Source organism: Eschrichtius robustus, chromosome 1 (genome assembly GCF_028021215.1).
Source record: "Eschrichtius robustus isolate mEscRob2 chromosome 1, mEscRob2.pri, whole genome shotgun sequence".
Taxonomy (NCBI): Eukaryota; Metazoa; Chordata; class Mammalia; order Artiodactyla; family Eschrichtiidae; genus Eschrichtius; species Eschrichtius robustus.
Window position 1 is genome coordinate 38,468,800 of NC_090824.1, and position 20,296 is coordinate 38,489,095.

Sequence of the window (20,296 nt, forward strand, 5' to 3'; positions counted from 1 at the left end):
AAAGATCACTGAGCAGTTCAGGGAGTGTATCTTTTTTGAGCTCCCTTTGATTTAAACGTGAAACAAAACACTCCTCGGCTTTGCATTTGTTTTCCAGCTCCGAGGGCATTTTGATATCAAAGCTCATAAATGGTTACTTGATTAGACCACTGCCTTTGCTTTCTCTAGGAAGAATCCTTCCCAAGTATTTCCTCCTAAGCTTCTCTCTTTGAGTATGTCTGAGTCAGTTTGACAACTGTCACCACCTTTTTTTTTTTTTTTTTCCTGTTAGCAGCTCCCCACTTCTCTTTTTGAGGGAAAAATTATAATCCTCCACACACTTCCTCCTCAACCCTCTACCACACCATTTCTACCTTCTCCAACCCAAAGCCCTTCTTTCACAGTACCGATGAGTTATATTAGTATCTGCTAAGAGCTGAGCATATTTCCTTCTTTATATTCTAATTTTAACTACATATAATGTGGGGTGCTGTGTTAATTTCTATTTAACTTTTCTACTAATGTTCTCATTCATTCATTCAGAAATTTTTCTAGTGCCCAGTATGTGCCAGTCATGGAACTAGACAACCAGGGATAGAAAGAATAAGATCTGGCACCTAAAAGTCATATCATGCTGTAAACTCCCTTTTCATCTATGTTTAAGGGTGGTCTCACTCAGAATACACTGTGTGAAAATTTTTAGAATGAAGAATTAACATTTTTCTTTCAGTTTCTTTCTGCTGTTTAATCAATGATAGTCCTATTTTTACTATGGAGGAAAATGTTGGTGTTTTATTTTCACAGTTTAAAAATTTTTTCTTCCTTTAAGAAATTGAAATAAGGTAAAGGGATGAAGTATTTCTTGATTTTATTGACTTCATGTGTAAAATGAGATACACCTACACAGGCACATTTGTTTCATATTTAAATGAGGAACTGCTGCTTCCTCATTAAGAAACAGTAGTGTGTGCTCATGATGCTTGAAATAGAAAACCAGAGGATGACGATAAGCTTTCATCATCATGTTTCTCCTTCCTCACAAGTTTACTTCTTTTTATGATCCTAGGGAAGGAGAGAACACATGGCATTTGATGATATGTGTTCTTCCATGTGTTATTGAATTCATTCCTTCAATATCTCCTTTTATTTTTTGAAAATATTTTCTGAATAAACCTTATCACATACAGGGAGTGAAAATGGGCTTCTCTTTTAATCCAATAATCAGATGTACTAAGAGGTGCAACATTATCTATCTTAGAAATATGAATCCTCAGTAAGAATAAGATTGACTTGTGGGAATTCCCTGGTGGCCCAACGGTTAGGACTCTGTGCTTTCACTGCTGAGGGCCAGGGTTCGATCACTGGTCAGGGAACTAAGATCTTGCAAGCCTTGCAACACAGCCAAAAAAAAAAAGAAAAGAAACTGAAGTCAAGATTGGCTTGGAAGTTTCTAGAAATATTCAATGCAATTTTAATATTCATTTGATGCAGAAGAGAAATGATCAACAGGAAATATTTTAATATACCTGTTGCCAACATAGTTACTGTCATCTGAAGACATCCTCACCATTTTAACCCAATAAAGCAAAAACCAAACCAAAACTCAACGATAATAAAACATAATATTGCATGTTTATGTTCATGATAATACAAATGGAGCTTATTTTTAAATCTTATTTTTAAAGTTACAAATAATTTTTAATTAATTAGTCAATTAATCAATTAAAGGCCTATTTTATGGCAGGCCTCTACCAAGTGCAGAGAATGGAGAGATGACGGTAGTTTAGTGGGAGTGACTGACATGCTTATCAACAACTGCATTAGTATTGTTAGTGCCATGTGAGGTATGTATTCTGTGGTGTGAATGCACAGAGGAGAGCGCATCTCTCTCATGAGTGGATCCAAGAAGCTACCAGTGGATCTCAGAATGCTTTAACTGAGTTTGGAGGTACCAGTAAGCATTAGCCAGACAGATGGGGAGGGAAAAAGCATTTCAGGTAGACAGAGTGATTATAACATGTGAAAGCATGAAAGCATTGAATGTCATAGGGTGTACAAAGAATCCCTGGTGGATTTAATTTTACTTTTGAATTTGTTCTTTTAATTTGTTATTGATTTTAGTAAGGCCGGAATACAGAGCGTGTATGAAGTGGAAGGAGATAGAAGCAGAGCAAATCTTTAGGGTCAGAAACTAAATGACATGTATACCAAGGATATTCAGTGTTATCCTGAAGGCTTCCAGGGATCTCTTAAAGGATTTAAAATGGGAGAAGTGCATGGTAAGATTTGTGCTGTAGAAAGGACTCTGGCAGCAATGTGCAGAGTTGTTTGGGGAGTATGTGGTCAGAGAGCAGTAGAGACAGTGGTTTTTAGGAGCTACTGTCTAACTCAGGTGAAATATGATATATTGTCTAACATATGAAGGATGGAGAGAGGAGATTAAATTTGAGGGTATTTATTGATAAGTTATAGTCTGTAAGTCTTGGAAGGGATTGGATATGTGTGTGGGGGTGGAGGTAATAGTGAAGGAGGATGGTGAATCTCAAGTTTCTGATTCGGACAGCTGGAAATATCATGGGGCCATTCACTAAGACCAAGAATACATTAAATATGCAGAGTTGGAGATGGGGGGAGAAGGTGATGATAAGATTGATTTTGAACATGTTAAGAGTCAGATGCCTGTAGAACATCCGAGTAAGAGGTGGCCAATGGCCAATTAGATACATAGGTCTAGTGCTTAGAAGAAAAGTCTAAGTTGGTGATATAGATTGCATGATGGTCTTTTGCATTGATGTTGAATTCTTAGAGAGTTGGTGGCATATCTGGTGCTTCTTTGTTTCTCCAGCACATTGCACAGGGCAAGCCTTAGGGTTGCATACAATTCCCGAAGCCTAACATTTTCTGTTCTAGTCACTAGGATGAGGCCTATTAATGAAAAAGAATAAAAGATCTTCTATTAACCAATGCCAATTTACTTTTTTTCCCAATCCAATTGTTGATACCATAGAAAGAGCTAAATTGGTGGGGCAGTACAAACCTTAATTGAAGTCAAAGTTAGATTGAAGAATAGCAGTAAAGTATCATGTCACCTACCTGGTATGGTTTGAAAGACATTTGGTTGGTGCCTGCCCAGGATTTCTTCTTTCATTTTCTGTCACATTGTCTGAAAGTTCATCATTACCATTAGAGTCATTGCTTTGGACCATCAGGGGTTTTCATTTTTAAGGAGTTGTTTGGTAAATACCCTAGTTAAAGGTAATACCATGGAAATTATCAAGTGGTTTTAATGGAGTCCATAATAGATTAGAGCTTTTTGGGATACCTAGAGAAAGGATAATTGAGATAGGAGTAGAGTATGGCTCGTTTTGTTCTACTTGTTCACATCTCATTGACATTTCCTTGAAGTTAATTAGCTTAATAATGAAAAATTAATGATTTTAATATTGGAAATAATGGAAGAAATTTCTTTCCCATTAAATTCACATTCCTTCCCCTCAGAAGTTAAGGTTACTACTCTTTTGGAAAACATTATTAAGGATTCTAGATATTCCAAAAATAATCTTTAAATATCAATGAAATTGTTAATAAGAGAGAAACTTTGCTACATTACAAAGAAGATGGAGGTGTGTGATAAGAACCATAGTATGTGAGATTTGTTGAAATTGGGCTTTATTCTCTTATGTGTATATATCTTCACATAAGTATACGATAGGATGGTTTTTATTAGGGTAATACTACCTGCTATAGTAAATAACCCCCCAACTTTAAGTGGTTTAACACAGTAGAAGCATATTTCTTGCTCATATAACAATCCAAGGAAGTTGATCTTTGGCATACGGCATTCTTCTATGCACTGATTCAGTGGCTTCGCCGTCCCCTGGGATCTTGTCACTTGCATCCAACTGGTAGAAGGATGGAGAAAGTATGGAGATGTTTCACTTGCTTCTTAAGTTGTTGCATGCGTGGAAGTGACACACATCAGTTCTGTCTCAACCCATTGGTGAGGACGAGGGACAGGCCCACACCTAGATGCAACGAATGCTGGGAAATGTATTCCTGGCTGGCAGCTGTTTCCCAGTAACAAACGTATACAATGCAAGGGGGAGGACAGAATTTTGTGGACAACTAGCTACCTGGCTATAGGGACTATATGTTAGATATGAGCGAAACACAAAGATCACACATAAAAATTACTTACTATTTTATAACCGCACTTGAAATATATGATGACGTCTGTGTAGAAATTAAATGCTTTAGATTGATACTTTTCATTAGTTCCACATGTTATGCTATTTCTGAGATCCCTTGAATATTAGCAAGAATGTAGGCTTCCATATTCATTACGTGTGAAAAACTGAGACTTTCTTTCCTTATTTTTAAGGTTGGACAAAATTTGCCCGATTGACACGGGCTTTGACAAATAGCCGAAGTGTTTTGCAACAGCTCACGCCAATGAATAAAACAGAGGTGGTCCACAAACATTCAAGACTAGCTGAAGTAAGTGCGAGATTAACTTTACTTCCCAACATGGTGGTGGTCATACATTTTTTCCCCCACAAATGTTTCAATTATTTGAACATTTATTATTATAAATGGCTATTATTTTACAAACACTTATATGCTAATTGATTTTTCCTTGTAGAATTATAGAAATTTCCTGTATTTCTTTTTATGCTCTCCTACTTTGGAAATGGGAAGGTAATTTATGACATCCCAGGGGATGTCTGTACAGAATGAGGTTTTCTTTGAGCAAATGAGATAGGGAGTTCACTAATTCGTTAATTTATGTGTGCAGCACACACTTATTGAGGGTTTGCTCCATGCTTGGTATTCTGCAAAGGATGTAAAGATGAATAGGCCATTGGCCCTATCATCAAGGAGTTAAAGATCCAGCAGAGGAGGGAGGGGTTACCTGAATAAGATGATACCTAGGCTGAGTGAATCTTTTTTTATTTTTTAATTGAAGTATAGTTGATTTCCAATGTTTTGTTAGTTTCCGGTGTACAGCAAAGTGATTTAGTTATATATATACATATATATATTATATAGATAATATATATATTATATGTACTCTTTTTCATATTCTTTCAATTATAGGTTATTATAAGATATTGAATATACAGTAGGACCTGTTGTTTATCTATTTCATATATAGTGGTGTCTGCTAATCCCAAATTCCTAATTTATCACTTCCCCACCTTTCCCCTTTGGTAACTATAAGTTTGTTTTCTGTATCTGTGAGTCTGTTTCTGTTTTGTAAATAAGTTCATTTGTATCATATTTTAGATTCTACATGTAGTGATATCATATGATATTTGTCTTTGTCTGACTTGCTTTGCTTAATATGACAATCTCTAGGTCCATCCATGTCGCTGCAAATGACATTATTTCTTTCTTTTTTATGGCTAATATTCCATTGTATATATATACTGCATCTTCTTTATCCATTCATCTGTCAGTGGACATTTAGGTTGTTTCCATGTCTTGGCTATTGTAAATAGTGCTGTTATGAATATTGGGGTGCATGTATCTTTTTTTTTAATAAATTTATTTTATTTATTTATTTTTGGCTACGTTGGGTCTTCATTGCTGCACGTGGGCTTTCTCTAGTTGTGGCGAGCGGGGGCTACTCTTTGTTGCGCTGCACGGGCTTCTCATTGCGATAGCTTCTCTTGTTGAGGAGCACGGGCTCTAAGCATGTGGGCTTTAGTAGTTGTGGCATGTGGGCTCAGTAGTTGTGGCTCACGGGATCTAGAGCGTAGGCTCAGTAGTTGTGGTGCATGGGCTTAGTTGCTCCGCGGCATGTGGGATCTTCCGGACCAGGGCTTGAACCTATGTCCCCTGCATTGGCAGGTGGATTCTTAACCACTGCTCCACCAGGGAAGTCCCTGCATGTATCTTTTCGAATGAGAGTTTTCTCCAGATATATTGGGCTGAGTGAATCTTGAAGGAAAAATATGTTGAAGAAGGGATGAAGGTCATTTATACCAGGGAAGCCAGCATGTGCAAACACTCAGAGATGAGATAGTATGATGCCTTTCAGTGTGAATTCAATGTGGGTGAAGTCAGGTAGGGAAGGAAAGGTTAAGGTGGTATACAGTGAACAGTGGTGTTTGGTGTCCCATGTGCCAGGGAAATGACATGATCACATTTGTGCTTCACAAAACCTCTCAAAGGAAGATTGGTCCCAATGGTCTTTGTAATTCCATGTTTTAATTGTATTAATTTGAAAACATTAGTCTAAGAATGGGTCCATAGATGTCACCAGATTGCCAAAAGAGATCCATGGCACAACAATGTCCAAGAACCTTTGTTTGACCTAGTGGCTCTGTGTTGAAATGGTAGATAGAGAAGCAAGTTAAGAGGTTCTAGTAGTAATTCAGCTAGGATGACCATGGCTTTAAGCAAGGGAGCCAGTAGCAGAAGTGGGCAGATTGCAGATGTACCAAGATTAGAGTCAAGGGGATGAGTCAAAGACAACTCTATGTTTTTGGCTTGAACTGCTGGGTAGATAATGCTACTGTTGGTTAATAAAATGTCAAATAGAAGAGGAAGAAGACAAAATTTGGGGGCAATGAAAATAAGTTTAGTTTTGGACATACTAAGTTTGAAGTGCCTGACAGGAAATTCAAGTGGAGATCCCTAAAAGGGAGAGGGATTTATGGGTCTGGCTCTGGAGGGATCTCTGGGTTTGAGTTGCAGGCCTTGGTATCATCCTCATAAAGCCATAGGACTAGGTAATGTTACCCATAGAAACTGTATTGAAACGAAAGAGAAAAGGAATGAGGACAGAACTCCAAGGCAGCTAGAAGCTTTGCTGTTCACACGTCTTCTGTCATCATCATGTGTCTTACTGGTATAAAAGATGACAAAAAGCTAATCAAGTTGCCAAAATTATGCCGAGCACTGAATGGGCACTCACCAAACATTCTGAGGTAACTTACCAAAGAAAAGAAAGATTAAATGTATATCTTCATCAGTTTGCTTTGCTGGAGAAAAGTGAGTTGAAGTTCTCAAGAGTAGCTTTCTTAACTAGTTGCGGACATTAAATTTAGTTTGGAGAGGATTAGGAAGTAAAGTATGTTCTCTGATTTGGAAGGGCTCTGGAGTTTTTCTTGACCATAGCTAACAGAGAGACTTGTATGGCTTCCTGCTCTAAATAGCACTGTTAGCTGGGGGAGAGAGACATGTTTTTAAAAGCCCAAATAAGACATTAACATATCTAAATGTTAACTAATAATAGTAATCACAATATTTTAAAAGATGATATGCAATTAGTATAAGATTTAAAGCAGACAATTAGATACAACTTCTTTTTTTCAATCGTGCTTGTTAATAAGTACTACTTGATTTTTTTTTTTTAATTTATTTTAGGCTGTGTTGGCTCTTCTTTGCTGTGCACGGGCTTTCCCTAGTTGCAGCGAGTGGTGGCTTCTCTTGTTGCGGAGCATGGACTCCAGGTGCGCGGGCTTCAGTAGTTGTGGCTCATGGGCTTAGCTGCTCCGCAGGCATGTGAGATCTTCCTGGACCAGGGCTTGAACCCGTGTCCCCTGCATTGGCAGGCAGATTCTTAACCACTGTGCCACCAGGGAAGCCCTGTACTACTTGATTTTGAAGCTACTTTCTTTTCTGCCTTCAGTTGTCCGTTTCTTTCTACAAATCAAGCTAAGGTGTAGGAGCTTGTTTCTGTGACTGCTGACTTTTGCAGTTATGATTCTTACTGGGTCTTAACTTATTCAGTTTTTCTTTCTTTGTTAACACAGTTGGGCAAGAACAAGAGGAAAGAGACCATAGAGAGGAAAATTTTCTACCTTAGCAGCCTGAATCACTCAGGATAGTTTTTTTCTTCCATATCGAATGGAAAGTTCCTTTCTGCTTGACAGCTTATCATTTTTACTTCTACTTTTGAGGAACTTTCATTCCTGTTTCTTCCCACCTGATTTTTTTCTTTTTTTTTGCTCTGCCTTTTGATTATTGTTAGTTTCTTTATCAGTCATCCCTAATTCACAAACCTGATTCAAATACAAAACTGCTTTCTGTCAGGTCTTAGGCTTGACTTCAGAGACCATGTGGAAATAAGAAGGTTTTCAACAGAGATTTAGTCTGTATGTGCTCTTATATCGTCAAAGACTGACCTAAAAGAAGCACCAAGTTAGCAGAAAGATATAGTTTTTCCAGTTGTACTCAGAGTCATATAATTTGCTCAGCTTGAGTATTTGGATTTGCCGTTAAATTTCAGGCTCTTTCACTTTTTCCAACACATATAAATTTTATCTTAATTCCACCAAGCCCCCTAAATTTGGAGCTGATCCCCACTTTCAAAGATCCTGGTCTCCATGCAGGCAGTTCATCTCTTTTCCACAGGTTCTGGCATCCTGCTGATTGGCTTCAGCTTCTCACTTGTATCCGTGGTACTGAGTCCTTTAGAATCAGTGTGCTCAGATATTCAGGGAGAAAGAATATGTCTGTCTCAGTACAAAAATACATCAGTAAATGTGATTTCATCCCCCCTCTACCTAAGGCTTATTGCTCCTGAAAGTACAAATGAAATAACAAAGTGAAGAGTTGTTACTCGCTGCTTTATAAAGGAGTCCTAGTGATGGGGCTGAGATTAAAGTAGTGCTCTGCATATGAGAAGGATCAAAGCTGAAGCACATAGAGAGTCCCTTTCTTTGTCGTTGCTGCCATTCTTCTCCTCTTCCTGCTCATCCTCCTTCTTCTCTTGCAGCAGTTTTGGGTTGCTTTACAAATGCAAGTCCCCTTCCGAAGAACTGGGTTATGAATGTCTAAAGAAATATAAGATAAGGGTTTTTATTTTGAACTGTACATTATAATCACCTGGAAAGATTTTGAAAATATAGATTCTCTGGGAACCCACACAAGATGAATTTAATTATTTTCTGGCGTGGGGTCTGAGTATGAGTGTACTTTATTTTTAAAAACTTCTCCAGAAGATTCTAGTTTGTAGCCAGATTTAAGAAATACTGAACTCAAGAGTGATTCCAGGGCTTCCCTGGTGGCGCAGTGGTTGAGAATCTGCCTGCTAATGCAGGGGACACGGGTTCGAGCCCTGGTCTGGGAGGATCCCACATGCCGCGGAGCGACTAGGCCCGTGGGCCACAACTGCTGAGCCTGTGCGTCTGGAGCCTGTGCTCCGCAACGAGAGAGGCCACGATAGTGAGAGGCCCGCGCACCGTGATGAGGAGTGGCCCCCGCTTGCCGCAACTGGAGAAAAGCCCTCGCACAGAAACGAAGACCCAACACAGCCAAAAATAAATTAATTAATTAATTAAAAAAAAAAAAAAAAAAGAGTGATTCCATTCCATCTCTAGAGGAGACATCTTACATTTTTCCAGGGTGTTGAGCAGGGCCGACTTGTCTATTAACACAGTGTGTAGGGCCCACATGATGTTTGAATTTCTACTAATAGTAGAAGGAGAAAATGAACTTTTAGGTAAAAGAATTTTGAATATATAATATTAATTTATTCATCTTTGTAAAAATACAGTTGTAAAATATAATTTGTATTTTATTATTTTTAAGGAGGAAGGGGTCTAAGAAGGCAAAAATACCCAGGACCCATGAAGGTCCTAATGTACCCTGGCACTGAGTTTATTTTCTAAGTATGATTTCTTTGTGCTCAAACTATAGACTGTGGTAAAATATTAACATTGAATATGAAGGAAATTTTCATGTTTAACACAGTGAAATTAGAATGAATAGATCAGTGGTTGAAAAGTGAAAGAGAGGCCATGGTTCTGTATGATTCTGTGTATGTAATGCTTTGTCTCAACATGAAGCTTACCTGCCTGTAGGATAATTTGTTGCTAAGTAATCTAAGACCTTATGGGAAAAGTATGACTGGGGCACTGATAATGAGGATAAATATGTAAAAATCTTTATAAATAGTTCTTATAACTCCCAAACTTAAAACAATAATTATAATATACACCTAAAGAGAATATCAGTGATGTTTTTCACATTTCAAAATAGCAATGATTATATTATATTATATGCTTAGTTTTCAGTTATATAAGTTCTATGTATGAGAGACTTTTCAGAATAAATCTCTCTCAAGTTTCAAAAAATGCTAGTATATTTATTTTCCTTTGTGGCGTAAGAATTACATGCTAACAGGTATTTTTGTTTACATCTATTTGCACATTCACAAATTTAGTGCATTTATGATTTTATAATTTGAACTTGTTGACTCCTACTTTCTGGGTCCCGTTAGTCCTAGGGACACTAAATACTTGGCTGCATAAGATGGTAAAGCTGCTGAAAACATTGTTTATCAAAGTCCCACTTACAAACTCCTTAATACATAGATTTACTCAGCTTTAGCTTCATTGATGGCATGGAGCAGAGGTCTCTGAGCTGCTGCTTCAACTCCTTTTCACAATTTCCAGGTTCCAGGTTCTGGAAGGAAGTGTTAAGTCCTGTGTTTGTTACCTTTGCCCAGGGTTGCCCAGACCTCTGCTCTTGCTCTGTCATCTGCTTTTTCTCATTGTCTCTTTAATGAGACCTAATCAGAGTAAGTCAAGGTTCATATAACATTACACTGAAATTTTTCCATTTGTCGGAAAGGTATGGAGAAGCAAACCTGAATATTTAGTTTTTTTTTTTTTTCCTAAAGGGAATTTGCGTCTGGGCAGGAAATCCAATATTCTTTAAGTCCTGACTGAAAGGAAAAAAGGGAAAAGCAGGTTATAACATTTATACCCCTGATATTGCTGTGCCAGTCATTAGGGCCCTGGGTGAGTCCCACACAACAGCAAAATCACCAGCAGTGGGGCCTGGGGGTTCAGCAAGGCCGTCAGAATCAAAGTTATGCTCCTTGAGGTGCCAAATATGTGAAGAATGGATAACAGTGAGTCATGCAAATAACAGCTGGGCAGTCAGTGAGATATGTGTGATTCTAGGCAAGCCTGCCAAGTGAGTGTGCAGAACTTGCAGAAGTGGGTGTCCAGCAGTGCTGTGGATCAGTGTTGGTGCTGGGGGAGGTCACTGAGAGCATGGGACTGCGGGTTGACCCTTGAGCTGGACCCAGGCAGTTGGAGGCTCCTTACCCCAACCCTTGTCCTTGGAATGTATACTCTGCTCACCATTCCCACAATGGGGGCCATTTTCAAGGATGCAGGCTTGAGAGAGTAAGGTGTTGTTGAGACCTTCAGGTGTTGTTGTGACCTCCAGTCACACCTGTATATGTGACTGAACCCAGTTAAGGCTTCTGTATAAACGTTTAATATTTGGTGGGTGGGTTCAGAGATCTACTGGTCTTGTGGTTGCCCAATAAAAGCCTTGTAAGTAAGTTCCCTTGCATATTAAAACTGCCACCTACCGATCTGGAGTGGTCTGCCTCTTTCTTCGGTCTCTCCCTGCCCTCCATGTATGGGGGCCAGTTTTTGAACCAACAGTTGGCCACTGGAGAGAAAGCCAGAGGGAATGGCAGACAGATCAACTTTGGTAGAGTGATTGGACATGGAGTGACTTTGAACAAACCTTGATACAACTTAGGAGAAGAGGGAGATGAAACTACAGAGCCTGACTGGCCTTGAAATCAGGAGTCATGATTAATAGGCTGTGGTTTGGCTGCCAGTAAATTTGAATTCATTACTAACTGTGCAGAGATGTCCGGGTCATTATATATACATTTTCTCTCTTTTAGGTTCTTCAGCTGGGATCAGATATCCTTCCTCAGTACAAGCAAGAAGCGCCAAAGACGCCACCACACATTATTTTACACTATTGTGCTTTTAAAACAACTTGGGATTGGGTGATTTTAATTCTTACCTTCTACACCGCCATTATGGTTCCTTATAATGTGTCCTTCAAAACGAAGCAGAACAACATAGCCTGGCTGGTGCTGGACAGTGTGGTGGATGTTATTTTTCTGGTTGACATTGTTTTAAATTTTCACACGACCTTTGTGGGACCTGGTGGAGAGGTCATTTCTGACCCCAAGTTGATCAGGATGAACTATCTGAAAACTTGGTTTGTGATCGATCTGTTGTCTTGTTTACCTTATGACATCATCAATGCCTTTGAAAATGTTGATGAGGTAAGTTTCTTTTTCTTTTTAGTACTTGAATCACATATTTTGAGAAAACTAGGATAAAAGGAGTTTACAGATAATCCAAACTTCTTTTTAGCCACCTAAACACTTCATCCTTCATCACAATCTTCACAATCTTCACTTCATCACAATCTTCATCCTACTAAACACTTGCCATAAATTATCATATTTGATTACCTTATAATTTTCATCTGCTTTTTTTTCTTGATTTCTGGTTGAAAATACTGATTACTAGAAAAATGGCTATGGTTGGAGGTTGTGGTTGAAAGAGGTGGAGCAGAAGAAAAGCCACAGCATTTGGAGTCAAATATGGTTTATGAACTAGATAATTGATTGAAAGGTGATGAAATGTGTGTTTTTTTTTGGGGGGGGGAAACTGTGGCATTTTAAAACTCTGCACCCATAGGTCTTTTGACTTCTACTCCTCCAGATAGCAGTGCTTGAGTTAACAAAAAGATACAGAAAATTTTATGGAAGAGAAATTCTTGAATTTTTGCCTTTTTGGTTTCTTTTTTATAGTTTTTGCTTTAAATTTTGTCTAAGTACATTTGTGGTTAGAGACTATGTTGGATGACTTCTGATGTCTGGTCACATTCAAGATTCTGCTTATTCAGTGTTATCTGCACAACAAGAAATACTTAAAACATGTGTAATATCTTGAAAGACCATTTTATTCAGAGCTTCTTAGCTTCTAACCTAGTAGTGGATGATTTTCAACTTGCTACACGAAGGATGTATATAAATGAGTCAATATAGAATGTATCTATTATTAAAATATGTTCATAATAATAATTACAAACTTAATTTCCCTGAAGATTTTACTCTGTCCTTGTAGACTGTTCAGATGGAAAATTCTGCACTACATTGTTGTCATTGTTTGTATATTTGGGAGGTAGATTGCAACTTTTCTTCGTAACTTTTTCCATAAAACTTCTGCATTCAGTCAACTTTAATGATATTAAAAATATTTCCCTGAAAGTTAAGTATAGACATTATATTTTGATGCTGTACATGTAATTGTTACTTGAAAAATTGGGGGAAAAAAAGGAATCATAGTAATTTGTTTTCTAATTTTAGATTTTACCTAATCAAGCTTTTTAAGGTATATTTATTTCTTCCCTATTTACCTTCTGGAAGGGTTGAGAGGGGTTAATTTTGAAAATGCTAATCATATGGTAAGAAGATAATAAGTAGTATTTATATGTTCACTTACTAAATGGATTAATATATTAAGATCAATGCATTAAGATTTCCATTATTTAGAACATAGGCATAAAGCTTTTAATAAAAATAATTAAAAGATTGGTTTCATTCATAGAAAAGTGAATACATTAAACAGATCACATAATAATAAATGCATTTAATATACCATACAAATACATGAAGAGATCCTCAGACTTACTCATATTAAGGAAAATGCAAAGTAAACCTACAAACTACACTGACATACCATCAGTTACCACACACACTAGATTGGTGAGTAAGGTGGCTAAGGATGTGCACTGCTCAGATCTCCTTTCATGAAAACCTGCTGCATGGAGCACAGGGGATTCCTGGAAGTGGCTCCTGGTTTGGGAAAGCCAATCATTAGCATCTCTTTCAAACTCAGCATTCAGTGATATCACACTGTCACACTGGTAGCTTGAAACTGGCCACAATGGGAGTATTTACACCCAGAAAGTTGCAAATGCTATGAATAAAAACTTTTCTTTAACTTTCTGTGGAATTAGTTGTTAATCATTTACCAACACACCACTGAACACAGTTGACTGACACCTGCTATAGTTTTCTGATCTGCTGCAGGTCACACATCGAAGCCATATTTCCCCAAGGTTGTGCCCAGCCAATGACTACGAATGGTGGTAACATTATGATTAGTTTACTCCTGCTCAATAAAGAGCTCCTCTATTGAGTAACTTTTGCTCTGGGACTCCCCATTTACCTGTGCTGTGGTTGAGGCTCTTTCTACACAATTCTTACTCCCCTCTTCACAGGTTTCAGACCTGCATTGTGGTCTGAAGGCTCCTCCCTCCTCCGTTTCCCCTTCATAGACATTTATCTCAGTAAAAGTCTTGCATATCTAACCCTAACTTGGCATTACTCTGTAGGAGACCTGAACTGGTGAAGCGATGGGTTGAGGCCTCTCATACATTGCTCAAGGGAATGTTGGTAAAACTTCCATGAAGAATAATTGGCAATATTTCATTTTAAAAAAGAAAAGACACTAGGGGCAACCACTAGGGGCAATCCCCTTGTTTAAGGGATTCTTTGTTATTTGCTTCCCTCACCAAACAGCCAGATTATGTACCTACCTCTTGGTTTTTCAGTTTTAGGATTTGTCTTTGACTTCTCACTATGGAATTTGAAGTTTTAGCCTCTTTCTCCCTGCCCTAACTGTATATATGCACTATTTCCATCACCTCATTCTCTCAATATAGGTATACCATTCTTTTGGTTCCATAAATAGTAAGTATTTATATCATTACTGCTACAAATATGCTATTTATAGCTGAACCTTCAACATGCTGTGATTACTTTTCCTTTTCTGCACTTTCCATTTTCCTGAGAGTTGGTTTTATAATTTGCTTAGTTTTATGTACTAATCACTAACTCAGTCGCTAAGCTCTATGCCAGTTGTCTAAATCTCCCTCCAGTACATTGATACAAGTAATATTCTATCAACATCATTTTCTTAAACAGATCTCTCTACACTCTACCCTCCCACCTGATGGACAGTTTGGCTAGCTGTAATATCCTAGGCCAGAGATAATTTCTCCTCAGATTTTGAAAGACACAGTGCCATTACAGTCTACCTTCTAATAATTCTCTTAAGAAACTTTAAGCCAGTGTGACCTGTTTTCTCTTTCTGGAAATTTGATGTATCTCCTCTGTCCAGGGTTCTGAATCTTTCCAGTAATATGCTTTAGTGTAAGTCCCATTTTCATCAGTTTTGCTGGGCACTGACTGGGTAGCCTTTTTCAATCAAGAAAAGCATGTTTTCTGTTTTGATTTTTTTCTTATGATGATTTTCTCCATCCCTTTCCCCCCTCTTTTCCATTCTCTCTCTTGCTGGAACTCCTTTTGTTCTTATACCTACTAGACTTCTCCTCTGATTCCTTTTTTTTCTTCCCTTATTTTCCAATCCTTTATATTTTTGCTATACTTTCTGGAAGATTTTCTCAACATTATTTCCCAACTTTTCTTGTAACTAACAATGCTTTTTTTTTGCTTAAAGTCTTTTTGGCTTGATACTAATAGAGGTAAACTAGCATTTGTATAGTATTTGATATATGTATTTCTATTATTTAACTTTTTATCATTCTAGATTATTATACTCTAGTTGTGTCTTTTGTAAATAGTCTATACATTCTAAGAGTCTTTCTAACTGGGAAGTTTAGTCTATTTACACTTATTGTGATTAATTACCTTTTGATTTTCTTAGAGCATCTTATTTTCCATTGTAAAATGCTTTTTCTTCACTTTTCTCTGTTTTTATTTTTGCTTCTTTTCTGCCATCTTTTGGATTGACTGAATTTTTTAAATCTCCTGGATTTCCTCTACTGGATTAGAAGTTTTTCTGTTAATTGATTACTCTTAATATTTTTAGCATCAGTATTTGACTTATGAGTATCTTTGCCCTTCTAAATAAATCAAGGGCTTCTCTTTACCTTCTCATCTTTCAAACTAGTATTGTCTTATATTTTGGTTCCACATTATCTTTAACTTTCTCTTTCAATTATTAGAGGCCTTCTTTAGGACATGTTTGTTGTGAGTCTTTGGGATGGTGACGCTGGGTCTTAGTTTCCATATCTGTAAAAAAAGGGAAGGAATGCTTGACTTTTTTACTTCACACAATGGTTTTAAGGAATAGATGGGAAAACAGATATGAATGATTTTTGTTTGTAGAATTGTGCATGTCTGAGGGGATGTTATTATTTCATTTGTATATGTCTGTTTCCTCAGCTTGGTGATAAGCCCTGTGATATTGAGGGATGTGTTCCATCCCCTTGGTAGTCCTTCGTTGCTCTTAGTACATATTGGTGACTCACCGACCTGAAGCAATAAAGTGTTAGCAAAGTTTTAGTAGATTGTACAATGACATAAAACAAAATAGAACTTAAAAATGAGAAATTGAGCTAGTGGTGGCTTGGGAATAGGAGAGTATGAGTCTGAAGATCACAATTTAATCCTTTGACATGCTACGAGTGCAGAATGACTTAGAGGACTTAATAACACTTTTTGTATTCAAGATTGTCTCAGTCAACATGCTCTCTTAAGACAACTTGATTTACTAGGAATTCACGAACTGGGTATGACATTCTTTAAGAGAACTGTGAGGCTGGGAAGACAGAATCCATTAAAGGAAATAATTCTGTTTGAAAAGAAATACGTAATGTAAATTTCCTAGAAACCATAACGGGGGGTAAAAGATGTTATCACTAGGAATCCAAGGAATAGAAACAAGCTCTTTTGTAGCATGCATTTGAATACAGCTCTGGGAGGTTAGGGGGAACTGAGTTATAAGACATCAGAGAAAAATGGGGCAGCTGCAGGTAACACACAGTTTGGTAGCCTGAGTGGACTTAGGAAACGTGATACATGGGGAATTCAGGGGACAATGAGTGGTATTAGTAAGTGGTAAACATGATAAACTAGGTTAGAACAAATTGAAATTGGAAAAATGATCACTTATGTATTGTTTCAGGAGACAAAATGATTGGGCCAGTGATTGCTAAGTGGAAGTATTATAAATATTTTTAATTTCCGGGAAGTTTACGGAAAATAATTTTCTAAATTATTATTTTCTTGAATTATGCTTGTCAAGTGGCCACATGTGTTGTTCCACTCTAGCATATCTGTTTACATAGCAAATTTTTCTCTCTTGTCTAGTCATCAAAACAAGAATTGGAAATCAAAGAAGCTAATTATACTCATAGATTTTAGAGGCTTTTTGTCCCCTTTTGTGGAATTTCAGACGCTCTACCAAGAATAACATTTTAGAAATTGCTATTTAATACAATTTGATCACCATTACTTTTTTATTAAAGCCTGTAGGTAATTGAAATAATGTTTGAGTGGTATAGGTAAGGATTACATAGTATTTTTTTTTTTTTTTAGTGTTACTAGTTTTAATCTTATTAAACCCATAGAAACATTGCCAAGTCTACCTTAGAACTGATTGATTTTTCTTATCAGTGTGTTTGCTCAGCTGATAATAGACTTTTTTTAAAGAGCTGTTTTAGGTTCACAGCAAAATTGAGAGGAAGGTATGAACATTTCCCATAGAGCCCCTGGCCCCACACATGCATAACCTCCCCCATTACCAACAACCCCACCAGAGTGAAACTATATTGACATATCATATTGCTATAAGTTCATAGTTTACAGTAGGTTCACTCTTGGTATTGTACATTTTATGGGTTTTGACAAATGCATAATGGCATATTGTAGTATCATACAGAGTAGTTTCACTGTCCTGAAACTCTGTGCTCTGCCTATTCATCCTTTCTTCCCTCCTAACCTCTAGCAACCACTAATCCTTTTATTATCTCCACAGTTTTGCCTTTTCCAGAAAGTCATATAGTCGGAATCATACAGCAGGTAGCTTTTTCAGATTGCCTTCTTTCACTTCGTAATATGCATTTAAGGTTCTTCCATGTCTTTTCATGGCTGATAGCTCATTTCTTTTTAGTACTGAATAATATTCCACTGTCTGGATGTATCACAGTTTGTTTATCCATTCACCTATTGAAGGCTATCTTGATTGCTCCTAAGTTTTGGCAATTATGGATAAAGCTGCTATAAACTTTTGTATGCAGGTTTTTGTGTAGGCATAAGTTATCAACTCATTTGGGTAAATATTAAGAAGCACAGTTGCTGGATCATATGGTAAGAATATGTCAGTTTTGTAAGAAACTACCAAACTATCTTTCAAAGTGGTTTTACCATTTTATGTTTCAACCAGCAATGAATGAGAGTTCTGGTTGGCACACATTCTCACCAGCATTTGGTATCATCAGTGTTTTGGATTTTAGCCATTATAGTAGATGTGTAGTGGTATCTTGTTGTTTTAATATGCAATTTCCTAATGATATATGAACATCTTTTCATATGATTATTTGCCATCTGAATATCTACTTTTGTCAGGTGTCTCTTCAGATCTTTTGCTCATTTTTAATGGGGTTCTTAATTTTCTTATTGTTGAGTTTTAAGAGTTTTTTAATATAGTTTAGGTAATAGTCCTTTGTTATTTGCAAATGTCTTTTGCAAATATTTTCTCCCAGTCTGTAGATTGTCTTCTCATTCTTTTGACAGTATCTTTCACAGAGCAGTTTTTAATTTTAATGAATTCCAGTTTATTAATTATTAGTTTCATTAATTATGCCTTTGGTGTTGTATCTGAAAAATTATCACCATGCCCAAGGTAACCTAGATTTTCTCCCACATTATCTTCTCAAAATTTTATAATTTATATTTTACATTTAGGTCTATGATCCATTCTGAGTCAATTTTTGTTAAGGGTATAAAGTCTGTGACTAGATTCATATTTTTTTGCATTTGATGTCCATGTGTTCTATCACCATTTGTTGAAAAAAACTATCTTTAATGTATTGCCCTTGCTCCTTTGTCAAAGATAAGTTGACTGTATTTATGGGGGTCTATCTGGGCTCTCTATTCTGTTCCATTGATCTATTTGTTTATTTTTTTCCACCAATACCACGCTGTCTTGATTTCTATAGCTTTACTATAGTTGAGTGTCTGTCCTCTGATTTTGTTCTTCTCCTTCAATATTGTGTTGCCTATTTTCTGCATAGACAATTATGTCATCTGCAAACAAAGACAGTTTTCTATTTCCCCTTCCCAGTCAGTATACCTTTTATTTCCTTTTCTTTTCTTATTGCATTTGCTAGGACTTCCAGTATGAAGTTGAATAGGAGTGGTGAGAATAGACATTCTTTCCTTCTTCCTGATCTTAGTGGGAAAGCTTCTAGTTTCTCACCATTTAATATGATGTAATATGATATAAGCTGTAGGGTTTTTGTAGATGTTCTTTTTCAAGATGAGGAAGTTCCTCTCTGTTCCTAGTTTTCTGAGAGTTTTTATCATGAATAGATTTTGCATTTTGTCAAATGCCTTTTTTGCATCTATTCATATGAACATATGATTTTTCTTCTTTAGTCTGTGATGTTATGGATTCTATTAATTGATTTTTGAGTGTTGAACCAGCCATGCATACCTAGGATAAATCTTACTTGGCCATACTATATAATTATTTCTATATATTGTTGGATTTGATTTGCTAATATCTTGTTGAGGATTTTTGAATCTATGTTCATGAGAGATATTCTTTTGTAGTTTTCTTTTCTCATATTGTCTTTGCTTCTGGTATTAGGGTAATACTAGCCTCATAAATCTGGCTTAGGAAGTATTGTTTCTGCTTCTACCTTTTGGAAGAGATTGTAGGCAATTGGTATAATTTCTTCCTTAAATATCTGGTAGAATTCACTCATGAGCCCATCTGGGCCTGGTGCTGTTTTGGAAGGTTATTAATTTATTGAATCAATTTGTTTAATAGATGTATTTCTCTTCAAAGAATCTATTTTTGTATGTGTGTGAGTTTTGGCAGATTGTGTCTTTCATGGAGTTAGTCCATATCATCTAGGTTCTCAAATTTATGGGCAAAGAGTTGTTCATATGATTCCACTTTGTTGTTATTATTATTATTATCCTTTTAATGTCTGTGGCATCTGTAGTGACATCCTCTCTTTCATTTGCCATGTTAGTAATTGTGTCCTCTCTTTTTTATTTTTCTTAGTTAGTGTGGCTGGGGCATATCAATTTTATTGATATTATCAAAGAAAAAGCTTTTAAGATTTTGTTGATTTTCTCTACTGATTTCCTGTTTTCAATTTCATTGATTTTTGCTATATTTTTAATATGTCTTTTCTTCTTGTTACTTTGGATTTAATTTGCTTTTCTTTTTCTAGTTTGCTAAAGTGGAAATTTAGGTTATTGATTATAGTTTTTATTGCTTTCTAATATATGCGTTCTAAGTTATATATTTTCCTCTAAGTACTGCTTTGCTGCATCCCACGAATTTTGTTAAGTTGTATTTTCAGTTTCAGTTAATTAAAAAAGCATTAAATTTTACTTGAAATTTTCTCTTTAATCCATGTCTTACTTATAAGTGTGTTGTTTAATTTCCACATATTTTTGGATTTTCCAAGTATATTTCAGTTA

General features: G+C 36.6%; 1 protein-coding gene across 1 annotated transcript in view; it reads left to right on the top strand.

The window, feature by feature from the left end:
• KCNH5 (potassium voltage-gated channel subfamily H member 5) overlaps positions 1-20,296 on the top strand; it is a 328,693-nt gene that overhangs the window by 56,189 nt on the left and 252,208 nt on the right. The window contains exons 5-6 of the mRNA XM_068523893.1: positions 4,361-4,476; positions 11,648-12,040. Coding sequence (XP_068379994.1) covers positions 4,361-4,476; positions 11,648-12,040 — 509 coding nt within the window. The remainder of the gene's footprint in view (positions 1-4,360; positions 4,477-11,647; positions 12,041-20,296) is intronic.